At 38.2% G+C, this 18,611-nt stretch overlaps 4 protein-coding genes, 1 long non-coding RNA gene and 1 pseudogene across 8 annotated transcripts; 1 reads left to right on the top strand and 5 right to left on the bottom strand.

Annotated features, from left to right (window-relative positions):
- Nucleotides 1-984: 984 nt before the first annotated feature.
- On the bottom strand, nucleotides 985-1,665 carry LOC9305044. Of its 3 annotated transcripts, none has more exons than XR_002330823.1 (4): nucleotides 1,642-1,665; nucleotides 1,269-1,555; nucleotides 1,152-1,186; nucleotides 985-1,069 (listed from the first exon to the last, which is right to left on the bottom strand). It is a non-coding gene; the product is annotated as an uncharacterized LOC9305044 (long non-coding RNA). The 3 variants fall into 3 exon arrangements; XR_002330825.1 differs by having other exon boundaries at nucleotides 1,023-1,055; XR_002330824.1 differs by having other exon boundaries at nucleotides 1,024-1,058.
- A 387-nt stretch (nucleotides 1,666-2,052) lies between these two features.
- On the bottom strand, nucleotides 2,053-6,466 carry LOC9305046 (annotated as a pseudogene).
- A 608-nt stretch (nucleotides 6,467-7,074) lies between these two features.
- Nucleotides 7,075-9,159, bottom strand: LOC9305047 (heptahelical transmembrane protein 4). Of its 2 annotated transcripts, XM_021019314.1 has the most exons (5): nucleotides 8,958-9,159; nucleotides 8,819-8,866; nucleotides 8,331-8,591; nucleotides 7,980-8,232; nucleotides 7,075-7,893 (listed from the first exon to the last, which is right to left on the bottom strand). In XM_021019314.1, exons 3-5 carry the CDS (start codon nucleotides 8,582-8,584, stop codon nucleotides 7,240-7,242), a joined length of 1,161 nt encoding a protein of 386 aa, XP_020874973.1. In that variant the 5' UTR covers nucleotides 8,585-8,591; nucleotides 8,819-8,866; nucleotides 8,958-9,159; the 3' UTR covers nucleotides 7,075-7,239. The 2 variants fall into 2 exon arrangements, with proteins under 2 accessions (XP_020874973.1, XP_020874972.1); XM_021019313.1 differs by lacking the exons at nucleotides 8,819-8,866; nucleotides 8,958-9,159 and having other exon boundaries at nucleotides 8,331-8,599.
- Nucleotides 9,160-10,622: 1,463 nt separating this feature from the next.
- LOC9305048 (probable amino-acid acetyltransferase NAGS2, chloroplastic) lies at nucleotides 10,623-13,575 on the top strand. The gene is made up of 9 exons (XM_021019007.1): nucleotides 10,623-11,126; nucleotides 11,318-11,405; nucleotides 11,514-11,722; nucleotides 11,817-11,968; nucleotides 12,051-12,486; nucleotides 12,567-12,664; nucleotides 12,754-12,865; nucleotides 12,944-13,103; nucleotides 13,186-13,575. Exons 1-9 carry the CDS (start codon nucleotides 10,761-10,763, stop codon nucleotides 13,401-13,403), a joined length of 1,839 nt encoding a protein of 612 aa, XP_020874666.1. The 5' UTR covers nucleotides 10,623-10,760; the 3' UTR covers nucleotides 13,404-13,575.
- On the bottom strand, nucleotides 13,332-14,119 carry LOC9303010 (50S ribosomal protein L7/L12). The gene has a single exon (XM_002868931.2). The coding sequence runs from the start codon at nucleotides 14,096-14,098 to the stop codon at nucleotides 13,538-13,540; it is 561 nt and encodes a 186-aa protein (XP_002868977.2). The 5' UTR covers nucleotides 14,099-14,119; the 3' UTR covers nucleotides 13,332-13,537.
- A 1,941-nt stretch (nucleotides 14,120-16,060) lies between these two features.
- On the bottom strand, nucleotides 16,061-18,257 carry LOC9305049 (protein SHORT-ROOT). The gene has a single exon (XM_002868932.2). It carries the CDS (start codon nucleotides 17,941-17,943, stop codon nucleotides 16,348-16,350), a length of 1,596 nt encoding a protein of 531 aa, XP_002868978.1. The 5' UTR covers nucleotides 17,944-18,257; the 3' UTR covers nucleotides 16,061-16,347.
- Nucleotides 18,258-18,611: the final 354 nt, after the last annotated feature.

Raw genomic sequence — 18,611 nt, forward strand, 5'->3', positions numbered from 1 at the left:
GCAAGAGAGGAAGCGAGGTAAACAAGTAGAAGAAGAATCTTACAGGGATCATGACATCCTGTACAAACTGCTTCTGCCCATTATCATTCCATGATGAAGCTGCCATAATGGTTCTAACACATGGTTGCACCATAAAAGAATGAGAAACACTATTAAAACATTTGTATGCTCCGTAGAAACTTATACTATAATAGTCTAGCTTCAGTAGGTAACATACTTATCCCTAAGCCTCAAAGTAATCAAAGAAGTATGGAGCAATTTCCATATCATCTTTTAAAGAGACAGACAACCTCTCTTAAGCAATACTCCACAAGGTACAGACAGCCCCTCTTAAACAATACAACAGCAATGTACAATGAGGGAGAAAGGTGAAAAAGCGTCACCTTCTAGTATAGTCACTCGGCCAAATTTGTGTTTGTAGAACAACTGGTCTAGTGCCTACTTATAGTAACCTGTATTAAAAAGTGTTTCAGTAATTGAGCTGGAGGGACGCAGAGAAAGGAAAAACCAGTCCTTACGTGCAATCTTGTAGTACGCAATCAGTTCGCCAGGCCTTTCAGTGATCACTGGTTCAAAATCCAAGTGCTAAAAATTTGAAAAAGAGCCTTCATCCTCACTTATCTACATGACAAAATTACTTGAACATTAAGGAGAAAAATCACACTAGATTAAAATTACCTGCATATATGTTAGTTGATTATAACTCAATGCCTTGCTCTTGACGGCTTGATCAGATCCATCCTGTCAGAAAATTTGTCGTTCGTGAAGACCATGGTTAGTAATTCATAGAATATCAAACTGAGTAAGAGACCACCACCCTGCAATTGTACAAAATTAAGTACCTGAGATATAAACAGAGGATGTTTTGAGGCAACGGGACTTTGATATCTGTAAAAAAAGAATTAGCCATTAGACAGTTCAATAAAGATTTGCTGTAAGAATTATCTGTAAAAGTAAAGAATTAGTCTAGTATCTCACGTTAAAACTGATTTAACTGTCCTTTCAAGATAGTCTGTACGACTGCGGGCCATAATCACTACAGCAGCCAAGGGCATCTGCTAAATAAAAACTAGAAACAGGTTATATATATATAGCAAGTGATAGCAGTGCAGCAAATACAAATACAAAGAAGCGCATCTTCTTATCCAGACCTGTCCAGCTTCAATTAGTTTTGCTATTCCTTTTTCTGGGAGAACAAAATAAGTATTCCTACCAAAACTAATAAAAAGAAAGCAATAAAATTAGCTTTACAGGTGATAGCAATGGACTTTCAAACGTCTGGATAAGATCCTTTAGCTGCAAAAGTTCTTGGAGGCAAAGATGTAATGTTTCCCAGAATGTAATCCAAGACCTTACCAATCATCTTAGTCAAATCATTGCAGTAAGAGTGAGCATGAAGCTGATGTGTGTGCCAGATAAGATCAATATCGTAAGTCGGAACACAGAAAAGTTTAATCGACCTTTCTCGGTTACCTTTGATCAAGTAGAGAAATGCTTTGTATCTAGCCACAGCTTCTTGCAGAAAGACATCATTATCTACATGAGCTCTTGAAACCTGCAACAAAGACACGCAAACAAAGTCGAATATTACAAAACCTTGCAACAAAGTGGTTTGGGACAAGAAGCTGACCATGATTTTACCTGGTAGTAAAATGGGCTTTGTCTCTTGACAGTTGAAACAAGATCGTAAGTGGTACATTTCTCAAGAGCTGAGATATTTGCTGGCTCTGAGATTGCCTTGTCCAAAATAAAGGTCATACGGCTCCATAGGATACAATCTTTTCCATAGAGTATCGGTTTGTGATATGCAGTTTCCATTTACGGAAGATAAAACACCAGAATTGTCGAGAACTCTCCCATAGAATTGCTCACAATTAGTCTTGTACCTCACCTGAAACGATTAACAACATTTTGAACTTTGTATACAATCCAACAAAGAAAAATTTAACGGGATTGAAATATTGATATAGATTTACCGGATCAAGCCTGTGGCAATGCCAAACCCATTCAGAGTCAAGAGGAGGGACTAATCAAAGAAGACTCGGTGTATTGAGCAAGCAAGGGAAGCCAGTAAGCATTGTATCTGTAAAACAAAATCATCCAAATGTGAGAGTATTGAAACACGAACGCTAACTTAGATTCGTAAATTGAGTATATAGAGAATGAATTGGTGATTAAACCTGTAGATGGCTCTTTGGAGTGCAGGGCCATCGTAGAGACAACAGTTGCGATCAACAGCTCCGTGGAACTGGAGGTGTTTCTTGGCTGCAGCAAAGAGGTCAACGCGATGGGTTTTTGAGGATTAATCTCAGATGCTACGGACAAGGTTCTCTTGGTGTTGCAGCTGGGGAAATGTTGACCTTCGTTGTTAGCGACCATCAAGTTGGTGGTACATGTTCTTTTCGTTTGGGGAATAAGAAGGTTAGATCTTTTAATCAACATCATTTGCCACCACCTGATTCAACCAAACAAAAATTTGAAACAAAACATGATCTATCAACCAAAAATGAGTAAAGATGTTAGAGTATTACAAACCATTCCATTAGGTAGAGATCCTGGTTCTGATGTTTCATGTATTATTTCAAGCAGTTGAAATGTGAACCAGGTGCAGCACACACTGTATACACTTCTTCTCTCTTCTCCACTCTTCTGTATTTTCTCTGCTACTACTTCAGCCAAATGAGTGTTCTCATGAACTTCACAACATGACAATAGTGCTCCCAAAATTCCTGAATCAATTGATTTTCGTAAATGACATTACAAATTCAAATGCTTCTTCCAGTTTTCCAGCCATTCCCATTAGCTTCACCATGTAAACATAATGCTCTGTTTGCGGCTCAATACCAAACTCACTCTTCATCCTCTCGAAGATCTCTTGACCTTTGTCTAAAAGACCCGAATGGCAACAATTACAAAGAAGAGCAGAGAAAGTGATCTCGTCGGGTTTCAATCCCATCTCAAGCATCACAGTGAACTTTCCTAACGCAGAGGAAGCAAAACCGTGTAAACCGTGAAATAACGGAGTTGAATGAAACAATGTGTTTCTCTGGAATCCCCGCAAAAAGATTCATCGCAGAATCCAGAAGCCCACATTTTGAGTACATGTCTATAAGACCAGAGCACACCTTTATATCAAGTTCAGTCCTAATCGAATAACATAACCGTGCACTTCTTTTCCGTATACTGAATTCGAGAACTCAGCACAAGACCCTAATACAATCGCCACAAGAACACAATCTGGCTTCTTACTACTCATTCTCAGCTCAGCAAACAGATGCAAAGCCTCCTTGTGAATCCCGCACCTCGAATAACCAGTTATCAAAGAAGAACATGCAACTAAATCAGGCTCACAGATGCTATTATACACACTACCAGCAGAAGCTATGCACATGCATCTCGAGTACATGGTAACGAAAGCACAACCAACATAAGAATGAGAATCTAAATTGATTTTCAAACAAAATCCATGAACGGACCAAGCAATTAGTAACAAACTAGGATCAATCAAACCAGTCATTAGGGCTACCATTGTATAACAATTCGGTACATGTCCCCGATGTTGCATCAAGTTAAACAAATTGATTCCTTTATCCCAAAATCCACAGCATCCATATCCAAGAATCATAACATTCCACAGAGCAAGATCCGGATCTGGTATTGAACAAAACAACTTACTTGCTTCAACGATAAGTCCAGGATTTGAATAAGCTTTAACAATTGCACTGCCACAAATTTGATCAAAACCAAGACCGGATACAACTGCAATCCCATGAATACGTCTCAGCCCCTCTGAATCGAAACTCTCTGAAAAGCCACGAGCTACACACACATAGGTGAAGTTATCAGGTCTCGTATCAGAACTCAGCATTTGAGAGAAGAGTGACAAAGAAGTACTAAATTGATGAGCTTTAGCATAAGCTCAGAATAATAGAGTTCCAGAGGAAAACACTTCTCTCAAGAAATACGTCGAATAGTTTGCGAGCAGACAGTAGATCATCGTTTAACGCATAGAATCTAACAAGTTGCGCCGCGAAATACGGGTCACGCGAGAGTTTGGACTTGGTAACAAAGCTATGCAGTTTCTGGGTACTCAATCTCGTTTAAAATTTCCTCGAGAACTCATAGATAATCAAACGTAACTGCGTCTGCGAGGCCATTACAGGTAAACGCAAAAATCCAATCTTTAATCGAACAAAACCTCAAACACAAGCAGACAAAAAGAGACAAGTGAATCCGTTAACCATTACTTCTCAAGTCCACAGCCATCTCAAACAATGTCGAATTGAAATGACTTACTGTCGAGAACAAAATGATCTGGATGTACATCAAGGAAGAGAGGAGGTACCTGCGTAATCATAAAATCGACTAGGAAAACTATAAAATGTACCGATGAATTGTCATTAAAGAATGTCACACTACCATACCAAGCTAACTGATTCTTGCCTGGTCATGTTCCCAACTTCAGTTTCTAACTTGAGAAACTCACGAAACCTGAATAAGACCCCGATAAAAAAAGGCTAAATAACTAGGAGAAAGCAAGAGCTAACACAAGTAAGCGAATGGAAGTGAATACTTGTTCTGAAGCAACTGGCATGAAAATGTACCTCTCAAGTATCTGGTTTTTTCTAATCTCCTTGCGTGAAAAGAAAGATTCTTAGGGTACCAAGGCAAAGGCTTGATAGCCTCCAATTCACCACTCTCTATAGCCTAAGTATGAAAACAAAAACCAACATCTGAGTGCTTCTTATGTAGACTATCATCAATGAGACACTAGAGAAAAAAAAAAAGAGTCATGAATTAACCTCAGCTTGAAGAGATTTCATGAAATCATTCTCCAATTTCAGTTGAATCTCATCACAAAATTGACCACTGAAGAATTAAAAACAGAGACCACTTAGTCAAAAAACTATAGTAACACTTATGATGAAAGAAAAAAAACCGTTCTTTTGATCTTTTAAGATGAGAGATCGTTATACTCACCTGTATCTTCTGTCCTACGTATTCCAGCCGCTCAAAACAAAACCGCGGGTGTTCAAACTTGTGCTTTGAAGGATGCAAGAAGCAGAGCTGTGTGATTTGAGGGAAGTGAATAAAGGTTAGAGAAGGAAAGTAACATATCACATGATAAAGCCAGGGGTAACAGCTTTTGTACCTGTAAACCGAGTCCAAGTTCGATGTTTCTTGCTTCAGTTATCTCCTTGATTCTATCATTCATCGGTAAAGGGTATCCGAGGGTCTGCATAACTTTAGGTTTGCTGTCAAAATCCCATATGTTCCCTCTGAAACGATGCATTCCCGGTGGAACACAAGCTCTGAATAGCCTCGGGTGTGCGAATAAAGCATCTTCAGGAGGCTGAAACAACAGGAAAAATAAAGAAATCAGTCTTCTTAGATAGACCAAAGACGTAGACTGTGATTTTGTTATATCATGCAGTTTTATTTACCTTTTAAGTAGCAATATCTTGCCAACCTAGCTTTTTGCCTTCAAATTCAACAGAAACATAATCTACATCCTCGAGCTGTCTCCTGCTTCGAGGCTGACACTCATCAGCATCTGGATCCATCCCAAACACCTCAAATAGTACACGATACACTTCCGGCATCCCATAGCATAGATAGATGGCACCAAACAAAGCCCAGAACACAGATCTAGCCATAACAAAATCACATGGATAAGTACTTGTCTCTTGTGAGATATTGAAATGCACAGACTCGTCAAGTTTTCATTCATTTAATTCAATCAAATGGGAAGCCCGACCTAGATAGTTAGCACCAGCTATCACAAAGACACACTACAAACAGATAAGCCAGATCTTTGATCAGCTAAAGTTCTTGGCGTCATAACAACTCATGGTGAGATTTGGGCTTACCTAAACACAGAATGTAAAACATATAACAAGTTCTTGAGAGAATGGAACAATATCTACTAGTTCCAACTACAGCAAAAGCGGATATCAACCCATATCATTGTCTTAACTCGTTAAAACTAAATCTCAGCTCAAAGCAACCAAACTATAGACTAACACTCAAGTGAAATCATCATCATCATCATCAAAAAAAGTGAGAAACTTACTTAACCGGTGGCTCACGCTCTTTCATGAAATCATTCTCCAATTTCAATCGAATCCCATCACAAAATTGACCACTGAAGAATCAAAAACAGAGACCACTTAGTCAAAAAACTATAGTAGGTAATGGCTTATGAAGAAACTCCATAAACGAATCCCACTCTTCAGCTTTCACTATCCTTTGTTCCTTAAACACAACAGAACAAGAGATTACAATATTGTTAAGAAGCGAAGTTTCAAAAGCCATGGAAGTGTATAGAGGTACCTTGTAATACTCCTCGAAATGAAGAATTGAGCAGATGGGCTTTTGGAAGTTGTTGGAATCAAAGGAAGCGATGGGTTTTCGAACATTCTCGTTGCTACTGTCGATTTGATTTCTCTTGGAAGTGTCGTCTCCATTTTTGTTGTTACACTCGTCACAGCGATGGGTTTACATTGGTTTTGAAATTAAAATTGATCTCGGTTCGGTTTACTTTGGTTTTGAGAAGAAAACCAAAAACAATAGGACACGCGATGGATTTTTTAGACTGAAGAGCGTGGACCAAAAATAGGCATTATTTTGTAGGTTACCCTTTAGAAATTGGACACACGCGCTCAACGCGCACTTGCTGAGAATGGTTGTGAAAGTTTTCTGTTTTCATTTTTTTATTCGGAAAATGTGAAAATAAAGGCCTCTGATTGGTTGAAAAAATGAAAATAGTATGGGTGCTCCTCCTCTCCTATAATGAAAATATAATCAACACTCTGTTTGTTTGTGAGTGCAAAAGCAATCCACTCTCGTCTTAAGACTCCTTTGTTAGCTTCTTCTTCTTCTTCTTCTTCTTCTTCTTCTTCAATACAGCTTCGACACTAGAAAATTAAAAGGTCTTCATGAATTTGACTAGAAAATGTACTTGTAATTTTATTGATTTTGTTTTCTATTTTGTACTTGTAGTTATCAACACTTATGGATCATCGAAATCAAACGTATCCCAACCAGTCAGGGGAAAAATATGGATCCTTCAGCTTCTGTAACCAGTAATATGTAGATTAACAATATGAATCCTTTGTTTAATAAAGGAAACAATTCAACATTGATTACACATAAGACTTTACATAATCCAACTTTTATATGAAGCTACTACAAACAAGATTTAAAACATCAAAGATTCCATCTAATCTTCAATCTTCATCAACATCCTTCAATATCTCTCCACTTAAGATACACAAGCCCAGCTCTATAGTGTGTGAACGCACCAGCAACTACCAAAACATGAAACAACTGATGGCTATGTCCTGCTATATCGAATTTCCCCGGCATCCATCTCTCTGGAATCCTAGTTGCATAAACCAAAGCTCCTAACCCGTAGAGCAAACCCATCAAAATCTCATAACCTGTCGTGTGAAGCGCTTCAGGTTGGTCCCAAAAGATTATCAGCTTGTGAAGAATCGGAGCTAAGCCAGAGAATCCCATTCCAAAAAACAGAGACGCCCTCACGACCCGAAACTCCGGGCTTTGGAAAACCGGGAGGAGTGAGACAAGCACTGTGGCGATTCCTAAGATGGTTATGAATCCTAAGTAGAGGTTGCAGAAGAAAGGATCACACATGAAGGAGTAATAGACCGGAGGGTAGAAGGAAGTAGCTATTAGAGCTGCAATTCCAGCATAATCAAGCCTAAGCATTATGTAGGAGACTCGCTCGGAGTGGCATGAGAGGAGGTGGCACGTGCTGCTTGCTAATAGACAGAACATTGCACCACCTAGAAATGCATAGAACGGCCATCGGGTAATTGGCCTGAAGATCAAAGGAGCTATCATGTTTGCAAGATCTTCCCTCACCGAATGCTGCAATGCCATTACAGAGATGAACTTGGAGACATATTGAAAAAGCAATGTGCAGAAATAGAGAGAAAGATTGCGTCTTTTCTTACCAGAACACACATGTCGGTGTAGTTGCCATGAGAGAATCTTTCAGGCAAACAGTTATAAAGAAGGTCCATTACATGCCAACTAGATGGACTAGAAGGAAGCCGAGACATGAGCTCAGCGTGAAGTTTGTGGAGATCTGTTTTTCTCAACAAATCAGGTAAACGGTGTTGAAGAGAATGAAGATCCACGACGCTCGGTACTTTCGTTGCTGTGTATATGGTAAGTGCCAGAAACAGGAAAAAACCAATCAAGTGCCTGCAAATCCCAAAGAAACACACACACAATACATTGAAGATTTCTTGATCTTAAACAAGAAATGAATCAAAATTCAAGAAGCTTGATTCAATACTCACGTCCAAACATTCAAGGTCTCATTGTGAATGGTAAAGATGCTGAGAAGGATCTGTTTAATCGGCCATTCGGATCGGTAATGACCAATGATATACTCATTGTCTCTTAAATAAGCAGGCAAGGAATGATACTCCACCAATTGATACTTCACTTTCTGCCATAATCTCTTCCCTTTCACATTATGTTTCTTCTCCATTGTTTCAGATGAAGCTTGAGGTTTCAAATGTTCCTTGATCTCTGCGTCCTCACCACCCATTCTTTCTCTACTCATAATCATAGAAACATATCAACCAAACAGATCTAAATCTAGCTCAAGATTTAAAATTCCAGGAAGTTAGGAATCAAAGTTTCAAATTTGAAAATTTATGGTTTCTTCTAGAAAATCAAAGCATCGATTTTTAAGTGAAGATTCAGCTCATTCATTACCTAAAGCATCGTGCTTTATATCAAAATAAGCTGAAAAGGGTTTGAGAAAATTAAAGAAAATTACCTGAATTTCGAAATAAAATCAGAAAACTTGTTCTTGCGATCTCAAACCCTGTAAGATTTAAGAAATGATTAGGAGATAATTTTCTCGATTTCGTGAATATAAGAGGGAATTAGGAGAGAAAAGGTGAGACTTTTGTTACCTGGATCTTCAATGCCGACGAGAACAAAAAAAACTCTCAAATTCTTTTGGAAAATCTTTAAAGAAATAGAGAGAGAGAGAGAGAAAAGAAAAAGTCAAGCAAAATAGATCTCAAGGTTTCGTTTTTGTCGAAAACAGAGAGTTCTTTGTTTTGTATGAATTATGAAATCGATGAAAGAAGGAAAAATAGAAGACGAAGATGGAAGCTCTGAAGCCACAAACAAAGCTTTATGAATGATTTCTATATTTTTATATAAATTCAAATTGGGCCCAGTACTTTTGATTGTTTATTATAATAGGACCCTTTTATTTTTCTTTATTTTCGTTTGGGCTAAGTATTTAATATCTAGGTATTTATAGCGTTTTGCTGTACGAGGAATATGGAAATATATCAAATAGAGAAAATGTTTTGACGAAGATATTAACAAAGAAAATATAAAATTTCCAGTTGATATAAAAGGAACTTATTTCTCCCATGAAATCAAAGACTTTTTCAAAAAAAGATCTTATTTGATATGGGGATTTTAAATTAAGGGAAAATTAATGTAACATACAATATGGCTTCCATGGATTTTTCTTAGTAATGATTGAAAATTTTAATTAGGTGAAAAGGAAAACATTAAGAATTTTGACACATTTATTGCATTTACTCATTTTTCTACTAGAAAGTGGAGATGTCTCTATTTATGTTTTTTTTTCTTTAATTTGGTTGGTTTGCGTACGCTTGTATAAGAAACATTGACAACGAATTGAAATTTCAGTTCTAGTTTATGTTTGGATTTCATTTTCAAGCAAAATGTATGCATATTGCATACGTTATTAAGTACTTGGGTGAAAGAAAAGAAAAAAAACGATTTTTATCGCAGCATAAAGAGTGACGTGAATTGGCATAAATGAAACACCTAACACTAACAGGTCGCAATCACCATGATAAAAATATCTACTGCAAAAGGAGTATCTTGTAGGAATATTACTTTTAATTTATTCGGATACGCAGAAGATATTCGTTTTTTCTCTGGCTTATTCATCTTTGAAATTTTATGTCAATTTGGCTACGTAAACCAAATTGTGGCACTTGTAATCTGACACTCTTTATCAAAGTTATCACTTATCTTACTTGCCAACGAAACTAACATCAGTATTCACAACCATTAATACAAATAATCAAATCTAAGAGGAGGAAGTAACATTTTCCGGTGGAGTTTTTTTGGCTGGAGAACTAAAATGTTGTACAAAAAGTCGTGTCTCAGTTTTGCCAAATTCAGCATATTTTTTGGATTCGGTCACTATAAAGTTTAGGAATCTTTTCACATTTTTCTCTAGTAAAAACTGAAAACATACACATTAGAATCAGTTGTTTGTTCACCTTCACCATAAATAATTAAATATAGATGGTCAATACTTAAATGGGCTTGATCTCGTATATAATCCAAAACATTCCTTAAAAGCCCACTCTGATGAGTCCGCGACTTTGAAACTCCGATGCAAACCGAGATTGAAAATAGTTCGGGAGAGAATAACCGGAACGGTTAGACCATCTTCGATTTATTGACCGAACCGAACAACTTTGACTCCTCGTGGGGACACACAACTTACTTAATCTTGTAACGACCAGATAATTCAAAGACAAAGAGTGCCGTCAAATCGAGATGAAGAAAATTCGGAAAAAATAAACAATAAATAAAAACCCTACCGACTGTGGGTCCCACTACGGCAGCTTCTCCGACTGTACTCCGCCGTCACCTGCCGGTTTTATTAAAATTAGGAATTTATTTGAATTATTTTTCTCACCCGAAGTCTAAGGATGATGGAGCAAGGAGCTTTGGTGGGTACTTCTTCTTCAAGTTGCTATGTTCCTTTCCAATTTCGACAATCAAAGACGTTTTTTCCGTCATTCAGACCGAAAACTAAGCTAAACCCTATTCAATTCCGGTTTAACTGTCCATGGTTTAAGCCGGTTAGTTCTGTAACGGCGGCGAAATGCAATATGTTTGACTACGCGGTGAGTGCAGGCGGCGATGTGGAGGCTGAGCATCCGGTAGACGACAAACAGTTTGTGCGTTGGTTTCGTGAAGCCTGGCCTTATCTGTGGGCTCACCGTGGCTGTACATTCGTCGTTATTATCTCCGGCGAGATCATCGCCGGTTCTTCTTGTGATCCCATTTTGAAGGTACTGTCTTTTTTCACCCTCTTCATATACTTTGATTTATGAGAAAGAAGCACGCAAGGTGTTCGATTATTTGCCTCAACTAAAATTGTTACTATTCTTATTTGCTATGTTATGATCTTTTCTTTGCAATGTGCTTGAGTTTTCAGCTCTCGTAATTGAGTAGAAGGTGAAGTGATTTGATTTATATGTAGGACATAGCGTTTCTTCATCATCTAGGAATAAGGTTTGTTTTAGTTCCTGGAACTCAAGAGCAAATCGACGAGCTTCTGTCTGAGAGAGGTAAGAAAATTATAAGCTTTGGCACGATGTTAAATTCTAGACTATAAACCTTGCTAGTGTCAAGTAATTGTTTCGTTAGCTATGAGTCTAAAAGTGTGTGAGTTGCAGGACGCGAGGCCACATATGTGGGACGTTACAGAGTAACGGATGCAGCATCTTTGCAGGCTGCCAAAGAAGCTGCAGGAGCAATATCAGTGATGCTTGAGGCCAAACTATCTCCTGGACCTTCCATTTGCAATATCCGTAGACACGGTGATCGTAATCGTTTACATGATATAGGTGTTAGGGTTGATACTGGTAACTTCTTTGCAGCAAAAGTGAGGTTTTCCACTTTCTTGATTTGTTCATACGACCTTGAGTCTTATCATCTTCGTTCTGTTTGACTGATTATATTGGGTCTTGTTATGGCAGAGAAGAGGAGTTGTTGACGGTGTTGATTTTGGAGCGACAGGTGAGGTAAAGAAGATAGATGTAGATCGGATTTGTGAGAGGCTTGACGGTGGTTCTATAGTTTTGTTGAGGAACTTGGGCCACTCTAGCTCCGGAGAAGTCTTAAATTGCAAGTATGCTCACTCTTCTTCTAAGAGAAATGCTTCATTTTACCTTTAAAAGATTGAATTTTCTCACTCTATTTTACTTTTGCAGTACCTATGAGGTTGCTACAGCTTGTGCTTTAGCTATAGGAGCAGATAAGCTAATTTGCATAATGGACGGTCCAATTCTTGATGAGAGTGGACATCTTATTCGTTTCTTGACACTTCAAGAAGCAGATATGTTAGTTAGAACACGTGCTCAACAGAGTGACATAGCTGCAAATTACGTGAAGGCCGTTGGAGATGGAAGTATGACTTATCCCGAGCCTCCTAACAACACCAGCAGTAAGATTACTTCTCCTCAAAACGGGAGAGCAGCATTTTGGGGAAACGGAAACCACACTCCGGTCTTTCAGAACGGTGTTGGATTTGACAACGGAAACGGATTGTGGTCGGGTGAGCAAGGTTTTGCTATTGGTGGTGAAGAAAGATTAAGCCGCTTAAACGGTTATCTTTCTGAATTGGCTGCTGCGGCGTTTGTCTGCAGAGTGAGCACTTTTTAAACCTTGGTATTGATTCTACTTGCCACCATTAAACTGAAACCATTTGTTTTGCTTCCCTTATGAAGGGTGGAGTCAAAAGAGTTCACTTGTTGGATGGTACTATAAGTGGAGTTCTATTGCTGGAGCTTTTCAAAAGAGATGGAATGGGAACTATGGTTGCTAGGTACGTTCATTCTTTTTTTTTCTCTTCCCTCGCATATACTCCTGGTATTTTAGTGTTCTTACGATTCTATATCTGCCCGTTACGCGCAGTGATGTTTACGAAGGAACCCGAGATGCCAGAGTGGAAGATCTTGAAGGAATTAGACATATAATCAAACCCTTGGAGGAATCAGGGATTCTAGTTCGCAGAACTGATGAGGAGGTTACAGCCTTACTATCTTCCACACCTCATTGTTTCATCGGTTTAAAACACTGTTAAAGGTTTGATCTTTAAGTGCAGTTACTGCGAGCCTTGGATTCGTTCGTGGTTGTGGAAAGGGAAGGTCAGATCATCGCTTGTGCAGCTCTGTTTCCGTTCTTTGAAGACAAATGCGGAGAAGTTGCAGCAATCGCGGTTGCATCAGATTGTCGCGGTCAAGGCCAAGGAGATAAATTGCTCGGTAAATAAACTCATACTCTTTTTGTTACATTTGCAAAGCAAGCCAGATAATCTCAATGCAACAACACAATCTATTTCTGCAGATTACATAGAGAAGAAAGCTTCATCTCTCGGGTTAGAAAAGCTGTTCCTACTCACAACCCGAACAGCGGATTGGTTCGTGAGACGCGGGTTCCAAGAATGTTCAATCGAGATCATACCAGAGAGTAGAAGACAAAGAATCAATCTATCTAGAAAATCAAAGTATTACACGAAGAAACTTCTACCTGATAGAAGTGGCATTTCAGTTCTGAGAATATAAGCAAGAAGCAAAACACATGAAGCTTTCAAGATTGTAAAAACAATATTCATCATTCTCAAAAACTTTCAAGATTGTTTGATTTCGAAAAATTCAAAATACTTATTTTGATCTCAATCTCAGATTATAGTGTTGTTTCATTCCAAAGCTACAATAGCACCAACCGCTTTGAGTTTCTCCATGATCTTCTCAGCTTCTTCTTTAGTAAGACCTTTCTTCACAATCACTGGAGCTTTCTCTACCAATTCCTTAGCTTCTTTCAATCCCAGATCCGTGAATGCTCTGATCTCTTTTATCACTTTGATCTTCGAAGCCGTTTCGAATTTCTCAAGCTTCACATCGAAAGCAGTCTTCTCCGCCGTTTTGGTCTCCGTAGAACCTGATGCCTCGCCGTCAGATCCGGCAACAGCTACGGCAGAACCGTAGCGATTGAGACCGAGTTTATGGCTGAAGAGGATTGAGTAATCGTAAAGCTCAATCCGATTCAGGTTGAGCAAATCGTCGGCGATTCGCTCGAGTTTCTTCGTTCGAGCTTCGGGAGAAGCGACGGCGCATAGGTGGCGAGTAGCGGTGGTTAGAGGCGTCGTACGGTGGAGGTATCCGAGGGATCTCGAGAGAAATCCGGAGATCGGAGCTCGCATTTTTCGCCGGTGAATGGAGGTTTTTGTTAGGGTTTTTCGCCGTCCGTTCAATTTCATTTCATATTGCCGTTACTTTTTTGCTCGTCAAATCGAATGGGCCACGTTGGGCCCAGATAATAAGGCCCATATAAAAAACAACTATGCACCAAACCAAACCAATTAAAAAAAAAAAAAAGCTGAAAAAGTAATTTTTTTTTTTTTTTTTTTTTTGTAAACACTGAAAAAGTAAATATTAAAAAGCCAAAAGACTACTTTAGCTAATGAAGTCATTTTTTTCCTGTTTGAACTCGACATTAAACTGATAAACAATTAGAACATCATGTTTATTTGTGATAATTTTTAATAATCAATGCATATAATGCCACATTATATTCTTTGTTTTATCATTTTTATTCATGTTTTTTTTTTTTAGGTAGATCAAAACTCAAAAGACTATTCTATCAGATTCATTCTACAAAGCTCATTTATCTTAACTAAGGAAATGAGATACTTATTTTCATTTCTCTATTTACAAATTTTGTTTTTGTTTCTTACATCATTCAATTCTTCATACGATTAATATTAGAGATATTCCCTACGAATTTAGGCATTTTGTAGTTAGATCAGATGTGTGTAATGGTCAAGTCGTGGTACACAGTGGACCCAACAAGGTTTTGATTCTAGTTAAAGCAAAATTGGGCCAACCAATAGACTTTTAATTTACTAATTTGCTTTTTGCATGACTTTATAAACAAGAAAACAGACCAAAAGAAGATAAATTTTATAAAAAGATTAGCTTAAAAAGCGAAGCTAAAAAGATCGTACCGATATTAACATGGGGGAGGCAAAAGCCTCATCAAAAGATGCAGGGAGAGAGGACTTGTAGTGAAACCAGCCACATATCTCAAAAGCAGTTCCCACTACTGTTTTCATATTTATAATTCAAAAAGGAATGCTATATAAACGTTTGTATCAATGGATTTAACTATTTATTTCAATTATTTACTTTTTATGGGCTGTTTTCTAAATAAAAACATGATGGGTAAGCGGGGCCATGAACATTCGTAGGTATATGCATGTGTAATCCATTGAAGACATAATATATGTATACATTTTATATGTATGAATCAAATAAAAGACTGGTCCCTTTATCTCTTTTATAAAGCAAAAGGTGAAAGAGCCATTATTAAAAAAGGTAAAATATATATTAATGGTATATATACTTCACAAGAACGACAAATGAATAAGTATAATGTTGTGAAATTAATCTTCGTCTATAAAAATAAAACAACTGAGTTTTTTTTTTTTTTTTTTTTTTTTTTGCTTTTACAATGACTACCACATATCAGAAATTAAACTGTGAATAAGTATAAAATTTTGGCTCATAACATTGATCCTTGGTTAGCCTACACAGTTGTCAATAAATTCCCAACACAGATGATGCATTGCATGCAGTTGACAAAGTGCTTTTAAGGTCTAACCGTACATTCCAATGTTCCAATATGATCACGTAGAAATTCGCAAATAAAATTATGGCAAAGTTACATATAAGCTTCTTTGTGTGATAGCCATGTTCACCTCTATATTAATCGCACGCTACATAGATAGATCGAATAATATGAATGATCAAAAACATGTTAATATACATTTCAGAAGCGTGCAAGCCACTAGAGGTGCATTCACGAGATTCCAACGAAGAGATTCCCCAACCAAAGTAGCTGTCCTAAGATTCTATTTATATATCCAAGAACCAAGATCAAGTGAAGTAGTGAACATGCTTTTATTAGAAACATGGAATAATGTGTAATTATATATATTCAACAAAAAAAACATGGAATAATTATAGAACTGAATCAGTTTTTTGTTTTTAGTTGCTGTTGAATTTGAGAGTTATTGGTAGTCTTTGAATTATAAAACACGATATGCTCACGTATCTAGAAAGAAAGTCCCGTAATTTATATAGTTTTGATCTTTTCGTGTTATCGTGTATCGAAGGACAATAAATTCATTATAGGAGAAAATGAACGCTATTCTTTCGGATAAACAAAAGTAATCACAAATTTCATTCCAAAATAGATTTTTTAAAATAAATACCAAAAACAAAACAAAAAATCACGAATTGTATGAACCTTGAAACCCTCCTCAATGATCATAATTACTTAATTAGTCCTATTCCAAAAGCCAAATTCAAATTATGAACTGCATCATCATAATAATCGTAACTCTCTCAATCTCAAAACCCATCATCAACCATCACCACACGTGTGAAACCATCTCAAGTAAAAAGCGAGCGTGCGAAATTTTTATGTAAACAAAAAAAAATCCCTTTACGTTGGCCGCCACGCACTAGCCCAAACCACCGGCTGATCTCTCCAACAAAGGAATATTCCGGCGGCATCAGGACACTGTACCATCGACCAAACACCTTCTTTATATCTCCTCAACAAAGCTCTGACGTCATCCGCCACCTCATCACTATACCCCACCGCTCCAAACCCACCGTTCCTCATCCTCCTCGACCACTTCCTCGCCGTCTCTCTCCTCTCCGTCGAATCCGACGGCTCACAAGCCACAAGATCAACGATCGCACGTCCCGCAGCACGCTCTAGCATTAACCTCTCGTTGCTTGTCCTCGGAAAACTCTCTTCCCATGACTCGAAGCAAACCCTAAACCATCGTAAACATTCTCCAAACCCTCTCAAGAACTCATCATCAAAGCCACCTTCTTCTTCTCCGACAAGATCAGCTTCTTCTTCTACAACCGTCACAATCCTCGGTCTTAACCTTCTGAAACTCGATATCACAGCGTCTCTAGGGCTTCCACGTGGAGCGATCCCATGCATCGCGCCTACGCAGTTGATGGCCAAGACTTCGTCTGGTTTAATATCTAGCTCGTTGAGATCAAACTCAGACAAATCTCCAACGTGATGAATAATGTTGAATTTAAAAGGAACTCCCATAAGCCTAGCGAATTTCTCCATTCGGTTTCCGATCTCTTTCATCATCCGATGCGACGCCGTTTGATCGTTGACAAACTTGTTGGCCACGACTACTGTGGTTAGCCTTAGGTGAGGGGTGTCATCTGATCTCGTGGCTAAAGCTTCTAGAAGAGTCGGCCATTGAGTGCAAAATGTTGAGCTTATGTCAACGATATGGATCTTTGCCTCTCCGTCTACTGCTTCCAAGATTGCTCCGTTTGCCGCCACGTGTCCAAACGTGGCCCAGGGGCTAACTTCTTGGAACTTGAGTACAGTTTTGCGCGTTGACTCGAAAGAGCAAGTCTTCTCTGTGGCTGCAGCTGTTACCATGGTTCTGTAGCATCGTTCACCTGAACCGGTCATGCGGTTGAAGAGAGCTTGGAGGAAGTAAGAAGCCAGTTTTTGCTCGGTGTCTCCGTACGGAGAAGAGAGTTCGTTAAGCGTCCATAGGATTTGTTGTGCACGTGCGGTGTCTTTGTCGGAGAAGGCACGTGCCGCTTCAAGAAGGACCGAGTCTGCCCACTTGGCATTGGCTGAGAAGTCGAAGGACGGAGGAGTTTGGGGGATGGAGAAAGCGGAAGGGTCATTGTGGTGGCCGGAGGAGGAGTACGGCGAGGCTAAAGCTGCGGCTGCGGCGGTGGAGGAAGGGGTTGATGACGCGGCAGGATGGTATTGGGTGGGAGTAGTGAATGGAGAGTAGTAAGTATTAGGATTGTTGTGGTTGTGATGGTTGTGGTGAGAAGAAGAAGAGGAAAGGTCTTCTTCATCCATGAAAAAGTTGAAGCATTCTTCGACGACGTCGTTTTGTGGAAAGTTGTAGTGATAAGCAGTTTGTGGAGAGCCAGTAGTGGTGGTGGAGGTTCTGCTTAACGAAGATTGATTTGTAATGATACTATCGGATTGTTGTTGTTGTTGGAGACTGACTAGTCTAAAGAGAGTATCCATTTTTTTTGTTTCCTTTAATGAATAAGAAAATGAATAGAGGAAGGGAGACCCACAATATCTAAGATTTAATACTTTGTTGTGTATATTGCATCAGCATCATGTGTTGTCTTGTATATTTATATATGTATTTTTTTTCTTATGTTTCTCGGTGGGAGTGGGTAAATCTAGATGAATGTGAGTTGTAGAGAATGGGTTTGGTGGATTTGTGAGTTTTTATTAGTAATTTAAAAGACAAAAGGAGAGCATGAAAAGAGGATGTTTGCATCGAATTGTTGTCCCATGTTTATCTTTTGGAATTAGTAGACTGTTTGAATCTAATTGGGTTTAGTGAAAACATAATTAGAGAGAGAAGAGACCGCTTTTGAACAATATTCTCCTCTCTCTTTCTTTTTTTTTGGGGCAAATTAAGAATGTATTTTGTTTTTACTATAACCCTAGTCCCTAGCTAACTGAAATTTATTTGGACATAGTGATCCTACTTTTTGCAGTATTGAAAATGTTCATTAAACTAACAAAATTATAGAGTATATATATTTTCTAGTTACAAATTATAAAATATGAAAAATAGCTTATATTTTTGCTTATTTACATGAAAGTGTATTAGTTAGATAGTTTGGAGGTTTCATTAAGTAGAAAAAAAGTCCTGACAAAAAGATGATGAGAAAAAT

This window comes from Arabidopsis lyrata, assembly GCF_000004255.2.
Source record: "Arabidopsis lyrata subsp. lyrata unplaced genomic scaffold ARALYscaffold_7, whole genome shotgun sequence".
Taxonomy (NCBI): Eukaryota; Viridiplantae; Streptophyta; class Magnoliopsida; order Brassicales; family Brassicaceae; genus Arabidopsis; species Arabidopsis lyrata.

Excerpts from the sequence above, each read along its gene's own strand:
- LOC9305047 (XM_021019313.1), bottom strand. The coding sequence starts at position 8,599 with ATGAGTAGAGAAAGAATGGGTGGTGAGGACGCAGAGATCAAGGAACAT. Across the intron at positions 8,233-8,330 it reads GAGACCTTGAATGTTTGGAC|GCACTTGATTGGTTTTTTCC; the intron begins GTGAGTATTGAA and ends TGGGATTTGCAG. Across the intron at positions 7,894-7,979 it reads ACACCGACATGTGTGTTCTG|CATTCGGTGAGGGAAGATCT; the intron begins GTAAGAAAAGAC and ends ATGGCATTGCAG.
- LOC9305048 (XM_021019007.1), top strand. The coding sequence starts at position 10,761 with ATGATGGAGCAAGGAGCTTTGGTGGGTACTTCTTCTTCAAGTTGCTAT. Across the intron at positions 11,406-11,513 it reads CGAGCTTCTGTCTGAGAGAG|GACGCGAGGCCACATATGTG; the intron begins GTAAGAAAATTA and ends TGTGAGTTGCAG. Across the intron at positions 12,665-12,753 it reads ATGGGAACTATGGTTGCTAG|TGATGTTTACGAAGGAACCC; the intron begins GTACGTTCATTC and ends CGTTACGCGCAG.
- LOC9303010 (XM_002868931.2), bottom strand. The coding sequence starts at position 14,098 with ATGAAATTGAACGGACGGCGAAAAACCCTAACAAAAACCTCCATTCAC.
- LOC9305049 (XM_002868932.2), bottom strand. The coding sequence starts at position 17,943 with ATGGATACTCTCTTTAGACTAGTCAGTCTCCAACAACAACAACAATCC.